Source organism: Grus americana, chromosome 36 (genome assembly GCF_028858705.1).
Source record: "Grus americana isolate bGruAme1 chromosome 36, bGruAme1.mat, whole genome shotgun sequence".
Taxonomy (NCBI): domain Eukaryota; kingdom Metazoa; phylum Chordata; class Aves; order Gruiformes; family Gruidae; genus Grus; species Grus americana.
The window spans coordinates 673,757-688,823 of record NC_072887.1 but is presented as its reverse complement, the minus strand read 5'-3'; the positions used below and the strand labels follow the sequence as shown (position 1 = coordinate 688,823).

The window sequence follows — 15,067 nt, the reverse complement described above, 5'->3', positions numbered from 1 at the left end:
AGTTTCTTACATCTTCTCACTCCTCTCTCTGGCTGCAAAAGCTTCCACTATTTTTTTTTCCCTTCTTAAATATGTTATCACAGAGGCACTACCACCGTTGCTAATGGGCTTGGCCTTGGTCAGCGCTGGGTCCGTCTTGGAGCCATCTGGCATTGGCTCTGTCAGACACAGGAAGCTTCTAGCAGCTTCTTGCAGAAGCCACCCCTGTAGCCCCCCCCACTACTAAAACTTTGCCATGCAAACCCAAACCAAAACCAAATACATTTTGTAACTGGAATTTGACCATTTTGACACAAAGAGCTTTGAACATTTTTCACAACATAGAGTTCAGAGAAAGATTTACTCTCCCCTCAGACTGCCAAAATTTAGCCGACAGGTGTGAAAACATGAAATAAAATGAAAAGAAAGTGCAGATGATATTAAGATCAATTTAAATACAATTTATTATAAAGGTTTTGTGTAACATTTTCATGTATGATGAAATCTTCAGGCATTTAGTCACATATTTTTTCTCCATTCTCCATGGCAGATTTTTTCCACAGACACTTAACATAGCTCCTTTAGATTCATCAAGTCTCTAAATCAGCTGGAGTTGATATGGAAAACATATGAAACTCAAAGTAAAGAACTGTAGGTTTCTTTTAGAACCAGCTTTGAGTGTTTCTTCTGCCAGGACCTACTGGCAGCAAAAAGGGTCATGTTCAAATTCAAGGTGGATAGCAATCCAGCAAAGCCCTTTAGTTTAACCTCCACTCAGAAAGTTAAATTACACTTTCACGCTCTTGGAGAACAGAAAACACTCTTAACAAATAGTGTTTAAATATAAACACAGAAATCTAATAGCTTAGAGGGGGAAGCCATAACTCCTTTTTTAACTATACCAGTAACAATTGATAATCTTTCCTTGGGGTGGCACCAACTGGACTGGGGGGTTGCTATCTCCATCTGGCTGTCACAAATGTTCAAGGTTGCATTGATGAGGAATAAAAACCATATTGAAATGGGAAAAAGATCCTTGTCACCCAACTATGTTCTAATTAAAGAGACAACAGAAAATGTATTGGGGACTCTACAAAGGCAAAAGACTAAGTTCCCTAATAATCATAATGATTTGAATTATGGATTAACTAAATAGTCAAAATTCCTTTTTTACTTCAAGCACTGATTTTCTTCATATGCCTTCTTAGATCATTCAGAAAGAAGAGTTAAGGAAATTTTCTTTGTTCTGGACTTACTTGCAAGACTGCTTTTTTCTAAGATGGTTTATACACAACTTGGAATTCACATACAGCTTGGAGAATATTCTCCACTAAAAAGCAATCATCAGAGGCTTTCTCTGTTCTCTTAGTTGAGAACAAATAATATTCTTTTGCTTCATAGTATCTTTTTTTCTATTTTGAGATTTCTATTTTTCTATTTTGCAATTCTCTCTCATTACTTCTCCCTTTTTTTCAGGTTTTCCTGTTTTGTTCCCCAGTCCTACTCTCTTTATTTTATAATTACTGATGTCCTAAGCCATTCTAGTCTCTCCTCCTCTCAACCCTGACCTCTTGGCAGAGAACTTTGATTCAAAATTTCCTTTTACAGTGTCTCCAAAGGCACAGGGATTAAGACCGTGTGGATAAGAGGCCTAAGTGTCCCTTCCCTTTTGGACAGAAATGGGTAAAACTTTTCTGCAGATTCCTTTCCGAGCCTTAGGGGCATTCTCACCATGATGTCCATCTGCTTTGCTTCATAAAAGTTCACTTGCCCTTCCTCCAAGTCGAGAAGCACACCAATCACTGAATTACTCATCTGCTGCTTCTCAATCCTGCGGTCTCCTTCGCTAGAGAAAATCTCTCCCTGGGACCTGTGCAGAGCCCAGTAGTCCTCCCCAGGAAGGGTCCCGTCCTCCTCCTGTCTCCCTTTCTCCCTCACCACCCCCACCACCCAGTCCGGCTGCTGGCCCACCTCCACCTCCCAGTAGTGTTTCCCAGCTGCAAACCCTTCCTTCCCCACCAGGACAGGGACTGTGGAGGGAGCGTTCGGGCCAGCAGGTTCAGACACGTTGCTCTCCACGTTTGGGGATGCCCCTGGCACCTGGAGCTCCAGGACTCGGCAGTCAGCATTCACAGTAATAGGAACTGGAGGGGAAAGCAAGAATCATCCAATGAGTCGAGTCACTCAGCGACCTCTCTCCACATGCCGCTACGGGTTGAAACATTCAAGGGTCTGAGCGGTCCTGGTGCAATTCAACAAAGAATTGAAACATTCCCCACAACAGGGCATGCAATCCCTGATGAACCCAGAGGCACCTTGGACCTGTCACAGCCATGTCCTCTCTGGAGGTGCAAGGCCACACGATTTACAATAAATCTCTCTCTCTCTCTCTTCCATAAGGCCATCCATCCTGTTCAGAACTGTGTCCACATCCCACCCCAGACTTTGACACCTTTCAGCAACGCCTTTTCTCAATCTTCCCAACAGCCACATCCCAGCCTCATTTCCTGTTAACGCAGCCAGGCATATTCCTGTGACTCCAGCTCAGTCAGTGTATCTCTTAACATCATGGCATTGTCATTTCAGGGTGACTGCCATTGTCGTTTCAGGGTAGCTTGAACAGATGGCCTCTCCATTTTCACACCTTTCCTCCTGCCAGCTTACCTGCGTGGCTTCTGGCTTCCCAGAAATCTACAGAAAGAAAATGGACATTACTATATTATGTTTTTATAGGACAGTTAGCTACTTCTCAGACTGGGAATACTAATATGCAATTCCTATTGTCACTGTGATTTTGCATCAGTTTTGGCCTTTCTCCTCTTAACTCACAGATTCACAGATTGGTAGGGGTTGCAAGTCACCTCTAGAGATCACCTAGTGCCACCCCCCTGCAGGATCACCTAAACCAGGTTGCACAGGATTGCATCCAGGCAGGTTTTGAATCTCTCCAGGGAAGGAGACTCCACAGCCTCTCTGGGCAGCCTGTCCCAGGGCTCTGTCACCCTCAAAGTGAAGAAGTTTTTCCTCATGTTGACATGGAACTTCCTGTGTTCCAGGTTATGCCCATTGCCCCTTGTCCTGTCACTGGGCACCATTGAGAAGAGTCTTTCCCCTTCCTCTAGACACCCACCCTTTAGATATTTATAAGCATTAATAAGATCCCCTCTCAATCTTCTCTTCTCCATGTGAAACAGCCCCAGCTCTCTCAGGCTTTCCTCAGAAGAGAGATGCTCCATTCCCCTCATCATAGCCCTCAGCTGGACTCTGTCCAGTAGTTCCCTGTCTGTCTTGAACTGGGGACACCAGAACTGGACACAATATTCCAGATGTGGCCTCAGCAGGGCAGAGTAGAGGGGGGGATAACCTCCCTCAACCTGCTGGCCACACTCTTCTAAATACACCGCAGGACACCATTGGCCGCCTTGGCCACGAGGGCACACTGCTGGCTCCTGGAGAGCTTGTTGTCCACCAGGAGTCCCAGGTCCTTCTCCGCAGTGCTGCTTCCCAGCGGGTCAACCCCTAACCTGTACTGGTGCCTGGGGTTGTTCTTCCCTAGGTGCAGGACCCTACACTTGCCCTGACTGAATTTCATATGGTTCCTCTTTGCCCAGTTCTCTAGTCTGTCCAGGTCTTGCCGAATGGCAGCGCAGCCTTCCGGTGTGTAAGCCACTCCTCCCAGTTTAGTATCATCAGCGGATGTGCTGAGGGTACACTCTGTCCCCTCGTCCAGGTCATTGATGAATATGTTGAATAAGACGGGAGCAAGCACTGACCCTTGGGGCACCACCACTAGATACCAGCCTCCAACTAGACTCTGCACCGCTTATCACAACCCTCTGGGCTCTGCCATTCAGCCAGTTCTCTACCCAACTCACTGACCACTAATCCAACCCACGCTTCCTAAGCTTGCTAACGAGGATGTTATGAGAGACAGTATCAAAAGCCTTGCTGAAGTCAAGGTAGACAACATCCACTGCTCTCCCTTCATCCACCCAGCTGGTCATGCCATCATAGAAGGCTATCAGATTGGTCAGGCATGATTTCCCCTTGGTGAAGCCATGTTGACCACTCCCAATAACCTTCTTTTCCTCCACATGCTTATTGATAACCCCCAAAATAAGTTGTTCCATCATCTTTTCAGGGATGGAGGTAAGGTTGACTGTCCTGTAGTTGCCTGGGTCCTCCTTCTTGCCGTTTTTGAATACTGGAGTGACATTGGCTTTCTCACCAATACTAGCATTCTGCATAATCACTAACATTTTTAAGCCACTTACCCAGCTCTGCTTTCAGTCGACCTGAAAGGGAAAGATATTCCAGTCACTAACACTTGTTTGCTTTTCCTTTTTTGTTCCAGTTTTTCAAAATAGGACAACCACAAAGCATAGAATAGTAGAGTATTCCTCCTCCATAGGTTGATATTTCACCATATTACTTGAAATATTACTTACCATATTCAAATCCAGGGATATCATAGACATACTCACCTGAAGGCTTGTCTTTTTGTTTCTAAACTTGCCAAGAATGTCAAATTTACATAAAATGTTTTTTCTTACCAAAGCGTTTTTTGAGTTTGGACTTTGCTGAAAAGGAATAGGATAACTGAGTGATGTAAAAACTCAAGGCAAAAATGAAAAAAACATTTGTGAGAAAGACATTAGAATTACATCCCGTTATTCATTATGGGAACAGTGTGCACATTTATGTGGAAGATATCTGACACTAAATTTGCAGGATAAAAGCAGTTACTTTTTTTTTTTTCTTAGTAATGCAAGAAGAGGGGAAGGAGAGAATGAGAAAGCTAAGCTGAGAGTTTGGGTTCTATGAAATATGCAATTGTGTCCAGGTGTAATATGGTGCTTAGTGGTATGGTTTAGTGATGGTCTTGGTAGTGTTAGGTTAACGGTTGGAGTCAACCATTAGGTCGGAGTCAATGGTTAGGGCTTTTCAAACCTGAATGATTCTATGAAAGCACAAGGGAGAGAAAAAACCTAATGCAGAGCCCTGAGTGATGTAACTGGACCATCAGCGGGGTTTAAGGCACAATGTATCCTGCACGTGTAGGTGGAGAAGTCATTGGCCTCTTTGCCACGTAATCACCTCTAACATTTCTGAGAAGTAATTTGAAATAAAAGTAAGCTAATTAAACAGAGTAGCTTATTTTCACTGAGGCTGGAGAGCATCCATTCTAAATATTTTAGGAAAATGAGATTTACCTGCTCGATTTTTGGTTTTCTCTCCTTCTGAAAAGTTCAGCATACAGAATAATAGAAATAATATTAGCAGAGTGCTTATTGGCTATAAATTGGAAGTTAAAAGTCACTTAGTGGACTTTAATACTACATTCCATAAAGCCTTAAAGTTTTTTAAAGCCCAAAAGTCATTTCTATGGGAAACACATCCTTCTAACGGACTTTCTACTAGATTGTTTTACAGCTAAGCACACATACAAAAAATCTACAATAGTTAAAACCTTTATTTTCTGAAAAATAAAAAAGAAAAGTAAGTATCTCAGACTATGCCTGGAGTTTTTCTTGTGAAAATGATTCAATTCAGCTGAGCCTTGCATTTCATTTTAAATGCTTAACCACATGAAACAGTGTCGTCAAACCCAGTAATCAGACCAGAACAAACAAACAAACAAACCAACTCAGAAAAAAAGCAATGTGGACATAACTTTAGTACAAAGACAATTAAACATGATGAATAACAAAAGCATCTTACCTAACGTTGTCTTCAGTTGGTTTTTTTCTAGAAAAGACAGTACACAGATATCAGCGTAAGCTCTTTGACAGAGTGGCTTAATGCACTCAACAATACCAATATACGAACCACATAACCATATAGCAAGTACATCCTTGGAATACACAGTCAATTTAAATACATGTAAATCCAATTCAACAATTTAACCCATGAATTTATCACACTATTTCAATTTTATTATATTTAACTCATTAAGTTGTTATTTAAAACCTCATTAAGCAGGGTGGGAGCAAGACTCATTTGCATTACTAGTAGAGGTCGTCTTTCAAAGCCTGTTTTTGACTGACCACATTTGAGAGGGATATTCACATGCATTGGCATGTAGTGCATTTGAGCTGCCCTGGGGTACCTCAGGTGGCATGTAGGTGTCTCTCTAAAAGATCTCTGGTTTCCTAGAGAAGCTCTGTTAGATCACATTGTATCTGTCAGATACAATCAAAGATCAATGAGGTACCTGCTTCCTTCCAGGATGGCAGCTAGGAGAAAATTGGGATAACCAAGGACATGACAAATGATCCAGGCCACCTATATGTACACAAGTGGATTGAGCCATAGGCACCCAAGCTCCCAGTGGAGATCCATAGATAAAGTTCAGAAGGTTACAGGGTCACTCAGCTGAATAAAGGTAGTTCTGAATAATCTTGAAAAAGGCAGAAGAGTGGTCACCAGGAAGAGAAGGAGTGCTAGATGCTTGCTAAGGGCTTTCTGTCCAAGAACAGAGATTTGGGTTGAGTTTTCAAAAAGGTCACTGCTGGCCCAACTTACTTCCCTGTAAACATCTTCAGTCTTCACTAGAGAATAGACCTCATGTGGGATATGATGTGTGGTTGTCACTGTTTCCTTAATATTGAAAAGGGCTGCCACTGCTGTAATTACTATATTAATAATCAACATTTGAAGATTGTTTCCCTGAATTTATGTCTTTGAGATCTCTCAACATCTCAGCATCATTTCAAATGCAAAGGACTTTTACCTTCTTCAATTTCCATCTTCACTTTTACTGAAAAATAAAGAAAATTAATCATGTTAATTATTCTTGTAAACTCCCCTTGTCATACAACAGTGTACTTTATGTACAAACAGAAATAAGTGGGGTTAAAACTTTAATTTAATTTAACCTAATACATTTCCCAAGGCTTTTTGTTAGTCCAAAGAATTCTTATTTTTTTATACCAAGACATGTCTCATTTCTAATGGAGTTCACAAAAAAATAGGCAGCATTCTGAGATACCCAGTCCTTCCTAGGCAAGTCGTGTCCCAACCATAGCCTAACTGAGGTTCAGAAACCAGGAATAAATCCCTTCCGGCCCCATGGACATGTGTATCCTCCACTGCCAAACCTGGTCAGGGAACAGAACTAGATGTGCCTCAGGGAATAAAATTATTCATGCAATTAATTTGTTACAATAATCTCTGCCATGGTTATGGCATGGGTCAATTAGTACTCTCCAAAACAATACACAGGTATTATCTAGGTGACAACATGAGCCAAGGGCCATTGCCAGTAGATGGTTTGATTGTGGGTACTCTGTTCTGGTGAGTGGGAATGTTCAGCACAATCCACATGAGCTATGCCATGCCCACCACCCCATGGCAGTGGGGTTGGCCTAGATGATCTTTGAAGGTCCTTTCCAACATGGACCATTCTATGATTCTATGCCAACTGGATGCAACTAGAACTGCTAATTAGTTCTGTAATTTAATATAAATAAACCTTCCAACTTACAAATTGTCATAATCTTCATATTCATCTTCCTCATTACTTACCTGAGCTAACTGTTTTCTTGTGATTACCTGGTTAAAAAAAGAGCAAAATCTCCCTTTTTACATGTTTTTGTAGAGTAATACTGACAGAAATCAGTTCTCTGATTTGACATTTAAATTCTAGTGTCATTAGCAACACTCTGGAGTCATCTCCCCAGTCTGAGGTAAGGGCACGTGATTTGCATTCCTTGTTGTTCAGATTGTGTACTTTCCCACCCCTTTTTTGTACCATTTCCTGAATTTGATCATTAAACAATCACTGGTGATTTTGCTTGTGAGCTTTTGTTACAGTCATGGATTTCAATATGAACTATTGTGATATTTCTATATGTTGACTGACATAACATACAATAAAATACTTACTTCTCAGCTTAGAAAATACAGTGGAAATTAGGACCATACTAAGACATAAAATTACCAGGAAGATAATCAGCCATTTTGAAATGGAGGGAAAGAAAATATCTGTAAAAATGACCAAAAGGAGTTATAGTTTATTAATGATTAAACATAAAGACAATTATAACTTAGGATGCAGTCAATACCTCTGAAGAGACGGTGAATTTGTATTTTATTTGAATTTTGCTAGTAATGTTGCTGAAGAAAAGATCTAGCCCTCCCCAGCAGTACGAATCTAGGAAGACTCTTTCTCTGGGTATCAGATTCAGAATTATGAAAGAGATGTCTGACATAAGCAGACAGGTTTCCACAGTGCACGAGTCACAAAAAAGGCAGCAATACTGGCTCTCAGTTTTTTTCATGGATGTGTTGCATTTCATACTAAACTGAGCGTGTGATGGAATGAAGGAAGAAGCCATCACCACTGGACAAGAGAGATACATTCACTCTTGTTTAATTTGATTCAATCAATGTATGATTCATCCTGGCAAGTATAGTGCATAAGCCAAAAGGGGAATAAGATTTAAGACATTCCCCACGTTGGCTGTTTCCTATTTTCTCTTTCCAGGTACATCCACACTAAATGTTCTCAGATTATTTGATGCCATCCCTAAAGGGACTTCCCTCACACACTTCAAGAGCTTTACGCTGCACTCTAGTTCCCATTCCAGACCTAGACATTGGCTTTGTGGTGCTGAAGTTCTTTTCGGGGTCCAGCGCTATGAGGCTTCAGACTACTTGATGCTTGTCGATACACCCAGCAAACAGAAATGTGTGAAGTTCTACAGAGTGTGGGGAAGCATGACATTATTCACACTATGATTACACATAATGCATGCATTAAAAAGAGGAAAGATAAAAGCAGACTAAAAACATTTGTGAGATGTCAAAATTATCACTTTAACTCTTGTGACCTTAACTATTTTCAGCTACGCTGTGTGAAACCCACCAGTGCACATCTTATTAAATGACCTGGTAACCTGGTTCTGGATGGCGAAAGCTTTTAGACTGCTTAACCATCACTAAGGAAATATGTCATTTTTGTATGTGCATACAGTTGTATTCTTAATCTGTTTTAATTCATCTCCAACAGGTTGACTGCCTTAAATTTGAACAAAGGAACACAGAAAGTCTTGATACTACCTGACCCCTTTTTAGGAGGAAACTGATTTACTGGGTGTTGTCCAAGGCTGTGCAGTCAGCTAGAAATAAAGATGGAAGAAGACTGCAGCTCTCATGAACTTTCTTCCCACATTGATTCTGGGAATACATCTTCAGGCCAGCTCGTGACATAAAAATGGGACTCACGCCATTTAGCCAGTCTGACTTGTTAATCTTACAAGCAGGTGACTACAGACCTCACCCACCTGAGATCAGGACTCGGGACTCGCTCGTCGTATTTAGCAGATTGTTGACTATCCTGCAGGAGACTTCCATGTCAGAGCCCGGTTTTAGGTTCATGGAAGTTATGACACTGTATAGGCCTGCAGGCATCATTGTCATCTTTGTGGTTGATAGCTCTTTCCGGACTTGTCCTTGGCCATCCAGCCAAATCACCTCAGGTTTAGGAAACCAGCCAGTTGCATGGCAGGTGAGGCCAATGCCCTGCTTCATGTGACTCCTCAGGAAAATGGAAGGCACACCACCTTTAGCTAAGAGAAAGAATATGTATTCTCCATTTCAACCAGTGTTGAGAATGGGAAATCGTCTGGTTTATCTTGAATTCAACAATTCTTTTTATATATATATATATTTGTATGGAAGTACATAGAAAGACTTTTCTGAATTTAAGCTGTGACAGAGACTCGGGCCCTAAAGTATCTTAATGGTCAGCAATTTAGAGTCTATCAGATTGAGAATAAGGACCAATTTAACAGAGATTACAGCAAACAGAGCTAGCGGGGGATGGCTATTCCGAAATAAAATAATTTTAAAAATCCATATAATTACAATGATTAATGGATTACAGGAAGCCTGTGAACAACAAGTGAAACCTGTCCATGAAAACATAATATATTACTGTCTCAGGCTAATTATTTCAAGTAAAACTGTTACTGACATGGTACAGATCAGGTCTACAGTTTAAAAAATGTGTTGTTTATACTCAGGATCTCAGAAGATTCAATTACAGTGTTACTTAGATGTTAAACCTTTGCTTCGTCTGCAGTTTTAAAGCTAAGACGACATCTTCAGAAGAATCTGGCTGCAATACGAGATTGCAATATACCTATCTAGTGGAAACTGGTTCCTGTGTAAGGGAAAGAATGGAGGAACACATGCCCACTTGCAAGCCCACTACATTAACTGAAGCTACCCGTGAAGATGTTATCTATTAATGTACTGAAATAGAAATAGAAGCAATGAAGGCCTACCCACTGCTTTGTTCTCCCACTGTGGGCAAGCAGCAAGGTAAGCAGTGAGGTATTGGGATGAGATTGATTATGCTGGCCATAGAGAAACTCTGGAATTTCATCTCAGTAATGGCTGATTGCACCGAAGAAATCTAAATTTAACTTTATATAGACTAGCTGAACTTCCTGACTGAGCTTTCATTGAGTATGAAGGGAGATTGTACCCTCAAGTCTCATACAGCTGCATGTGTTTGGGTACCTTAATAAAGATGTCTCAAACTAGAACTAAAACTTACCTCGAATATTGGTTATAGCCATTAATATAGAGAAAACTAACTCAAGTCAAAAACATTCCCTCATGAACATATTTTCTGTGTCAAATCATATTAAATTTATACTATAATTCCATCAGTCAGTGATGGATATACAGGTTTCTGCTCAGCTCCATCTTTGAATAAAAAGAGAGAGAATTGCCACTGACCTGCCACTTGCAGTTCAATCAGCACATCATGGTACGTGTCATTGAAAGAGACCACACAAGTGTATGATCCTTTGTCAGAGCTCCCAACATTCTTCAAGCGCAGAGACATGTTGCCAGCTCTAAATTCACTGTAGAAGAATTCTGTTCTCCCTTTATATCTCTCATCTTGTTTCTCCTTTTTATTCTTTCCATCATATCTGCTCACAGTTATTTTTTCAGACTGTTCATGAAATATCCACTGGACAGAGAATACCTCAGGAATGTTACCTGCTACCACGTGGCAGGGTAGAACAACCTCTTCTCCAATGACTCCAATGATGGAACTATTAGGAGGAGAGCTAATGAATTGACCTGTGTGAAGATAAAATGGCACTCATTTCTGTTTGTCCATGTCACACTTTTCATGGTGTTACATCAGGTAACCAGTAGAACCAATATCACTGTCAACAGGAGAGGAATCCAGGAGAAAACTAAAAAGTAACATGGCAGATTACTTAGATGAGCAATATTCACGTTATGTGAGACTCATGGGGTTTATCCTTCTGTACTTTGAACACTAACTTAAGCAAGTTTGTGTCCATTAAGTGATGGTTATTGAGAAATCATGGAAAATGGGTGAACACTGAGCAGTCTGCAAAAGATCAAATACCAGATGCAGGATCTATCTAACAAGAATGTAAAGGTGTGATTCAATTGCCCAGATGCTGGTATCTAGTATGATTTGAAACATTGTAGGGTATGCAAGACATCCTTATGATGCTGGCAGATGTGGCATACAATCTGCAGCAAATCTGCACTCATGTGAAGAAGCAGCTGGAGAAGGACACTAGACATTTACGTATTAGCACCTGAATCACATGTACAATGATTTGGTCATCTATATCTGAGCTAGACGTCCTAGGTTCCCTTTGCAATGAATAGGGAGAAACAAGCAGCTTCAGAGATCAGCCTTTGTTAAAGGGCCAATAGCTCTCTGTTCCAGATCTTTTCTTTGAATGGTGAACTCTAGGGTTACTATACTGAAGTTACATGTGCAGCTTTCATATTTCTAAGATACCTGAGATGAATCCCACCCACAATATATATATATTTGAAAGAGAGAAAAAGGGAAAACCAGGATGTTTTATAGCAGTCATTTTCATTTCAGTTCTAAGGAAGATATCAAAATGGAAGAAAGGCTCTTGAAAATAACAAAATAAATAGCAACCAACATAGATTTGAAAGAAGTCATATCACAGCAACTTGACTTAATTCTATGGCAAGTTAAAAATCTACCATGAAACACTGAGGAAGTCTTTCCAGTATCTTTTCATAAACATATAATGTCATTTCATATGCTGTACGGTATTGCATCTCACCAAGTCCTAAGGACCTCAGTCTCTGCTGATCTTCTGTTGTGTCTGCCAGCTCCATTTAACAGGAAATCTCAGATATACCAGAGCATTTACAATGGCACTAGGCCTGTGTGGTTAGGCACCTGAATAACTCACAGAGTGGGATTAAGCTCCAGAACTGGGACCATAAAAACAGATGTCCAGGCCTCCCAATCATCAAGAGGACTAAAACTAAAATTTCCATCTTTGAATAAACTGAGAGACTTGCCACTGACCTAGCACTTCCAGTTCAATCATTGACTTGACTACATTCCTACTATAATCAATGGAGATCTAGCCAATCGTCTGTTCAGTTAATTCTACAGTAGGCAGTGAGTCTGTTCATTGGGTAGGATAGAGTTCCTTGAACATCCATCTTTGATGTCCTGAGATACTCTAGGCACAGGACTGGCAAATGTTGCACAGGCTACATGGTAGATCTGTTCTATTTTGGAACATCATGAAGCAAGAAGACACTACAGCATCTAAAATACCAATAGAAGTCAATGCGTGAGGAGCAACTGAGTCTTACTCTAGACGCTGAGCTTGCATGCAGCCATCTTCTTCTAGGAAGCTAAACATAGGCAGATAAATCTGTCAGCCATTTCCAAAACCTTGGGCACAATTCAGTTGGCTACACCTAGCTGTCTAGTGCTGAGTTACCCTGGAGCTTTCCAGGGTAACTCCTGCAGCCCTATCGTATCTTCCAGCCTACACAGATACCTCAGGTACCTTAACACACATCAGCCTGCATGAGGGTCTTATTTGGTGTTTTAACTTGGTGGTTTATGTCATCTAAGGTAAAAGAAGAAAGATGTGTATTCATTATTTTTGACTTTTACATTTCTGTGAACCTAATAAAAAATAAGCCATGTCATTAAAATATATTCAAATTGGAACTATCTTTACCTGTAATCAGGCATGATCTGCACTGAAAAGTCAGTATGTGAATAGCTGTCAGCCACCAAAAGGGGGTACCCATCAACATCCAGGTTTCCTAATCATCCACAGGACCAAAAGCAAAGCTTCCAGATGAAACTCCTGTGTGACTCCTTCAGTCTCTTCACATGTTCAATGAAAAATAAAACCATAATTGCAGAGATAAAATAATAGGAAAAAATATGAATGAACTTACAGATAATGGATTTGATGCTATCAAAGGCAAAGAGGATTGCAGGACATCTTTTCTTTCCTCATCTCCCTGTCAAATTTAACTACATAAATGCTGCAAAAGAAATATACTCTTTGCCTTCTCTATTAGCTGTCCGTATTTACCTTTGTCTTCCGGAAAATCTTTATTACATTCACTGGCAATTTTTTCCTTTCGGTGAGGAGATTAAAGCATTTCATCTTCTATTTTGTTATTAGCAGACTACTCTTTCTCTTTTCCATTCTTAAAGTAAAAAAAAAAAAACCCAAACAACCTCTCAGGTAAATTTCCAGGAAAAATGTTGTTACTGTATCGATCTCTCTGTTGACTTACACCACCATTTTAAAGAGAAACTTGTGATTTAACAAATGTGACTCTCTCCAACTTCCTCCCAAGATCTTTGCTTTCAACTCACTGTTGAACTAATCCATACTCACAGCATACTCACAGTAAAGACATGTAACTCAAACTGACTAGTGAGCTGAAAGGGCACAACACAATTATAGACTTAACAGCTCCTGCTTTCCCCTGCTTTTCTGTTTTGGTTGGGGGTTTTTTGTTTGTTTTTTTCTCACATCTCCAATCACTGATAAAATCAAATGCTGTCAGAGAGAAGTATTCCCATCTGAAAAAGGCAATAATGCATCTACAGCAGGCAGGTTCATTCCTGTCAGTGCAAATGATTAAATCCACACCAGTTAATTCAAGTATCATAGTAAATTCAATGGGGTTTTTTTCACAGATTTAGCAAAAGTATAATTTCTTACCTGAATTGTAAGAACCTTAGGACTTCTCTATGGGATATGGTTGTGGAGAACCTTTGTCCTCATATCTTTATGATATGAGGAACTTGTGTTTGCATTTTCCACATCCAATAGGGCTAGAGACGATCAGGCACTATGACTGGGCAAAAGGTAGCTGCCAAGAGTCATATTGCAAGACCAAAATAGCTTCTTGCTTCCAATTCATCTCTCTGTAGTCCTAGCTGGAACAAGGTAAGATGCTCCTCCTTATCCTCCTGCACAAAACTATTGTCTGTTCAACCAGCATTAAGCCAGAGAGCACCACGGTAAGACTTATGTCATGAATAACTTAGCAGGGTACTTCTTTTCTATCACATGGTCAAGCATTTCCCTCTGCAAATATGTCTGGATCTTGGTAGTGTTGGGGTTTTTTTTCTTCATATTGTTCTTTTTATATCTGTTGAAGATCAGAAAACCATTTCAGTCAACTTTCCTCTCATTTTTATCCTTCAGTTTTTCGGACTCCTGGCCAGCCTGTGAACAAGCATTTAGTGCTCTCAGGAGACTGCTATCTCTCTTTCTATATCCAGTTTGTACTGAAAATTCTTGGAAAAGGGATATTCCAGATCTTTTATATGTGGCAGTATAATAGTATGCTTTGGTTTTGGGGTTTTTTTTAACCTTTTTTTGGTTTTGTTTTTGTTTGAGGTTTTTTTGGGGGGGTTGGGTTTGGTTTGGTGTTTTGTTTGTTTGTTTGTTTGTTTTTGGGGGGGGTGTCTTTTGCCCTGTTTTTCCTTCTTTTTGCCATGGAAATACAAAACCTGCTGTTGACTAAAAATTCCAGCCAAAATGCTGATTATATGTTTAGACAGATTATTTTTATTTATTTCTTGAAATAAAGGCATGACTGTGGAAGCAAAGACTACAAAGGCAAACCATACCCATCCCTTTCATACTTCTAACTTTTGAGGCTCATTTGATCAATTTTATCCAAATGTGATTGAGAAGTGGAGTTTCTCAGAGCTATGAAGTTTCTGTAAGGTCTGTGAAAACAGTTGCGTATTTGTCTA

At 40.3% G+C, this 15,067-nt stretch overlaps 2 protein-coding genes across 2 annotated transcripts; both read right to left on the bottom strand.

The window, feature by feature from the left end:
- Positions 1-493: 493 nt before the first annotated feature.
- Positions 494-7,594, bottom strand: LOC129198827 (butyrophilin subfamily 2 member A1-like). Its single transcript, XM_054808452.1, has 8 exons — positions 7,507-7,594; positions 6,713-6,739; positions 5,701-5,727; positions 5,193-5,219; positions 4,533-4,559; positions 4,254-4,274; positions 2,644-2,670; positions 494-2,123 (listed from the first exon to the last, which is right to left on the bottom strand). Exons 2-8 carry the CDS (start codon positions 6,726-6,728, stop codon positions 1,582-1,584), a joined length of 687 nt encoding a protein of 228 aa, XP_054664427.1. The 5' UTR covers positions 6,729-6,739; positions 7,507-7,594; the 3' UTR covers positions 494-1,581.
- Positions 7,595-8,701: 1,107 nt separating this feature from the next.
- Positions 8,702-14,326, bottom strand: LOC129198825 (butyrophilin subfamily 3 member A2-like). Its single transcript, XM_054808449.1, has 4 exons — positions 14,022-14,326; positions 13,014-13,165; positions 10,732-11,082; positions 8,702-9,551 (listed from the first exon to the last, which is right to left on the bottom strand). Exons 2-4 carry the CDS (start codon positions 13,090-13,092, stop codon positions 9,259-9,261), a joined length of 723 nt encoding a protein of 240 aa, XP_054664424.1. The 5' UTR covers positions 13,093-13,165; positions 14,022-14,326; the 3' UTR covers positions 8,702-9,258.
- Positions 14,327-15,067: the final 741 nt, after the last annotated feature.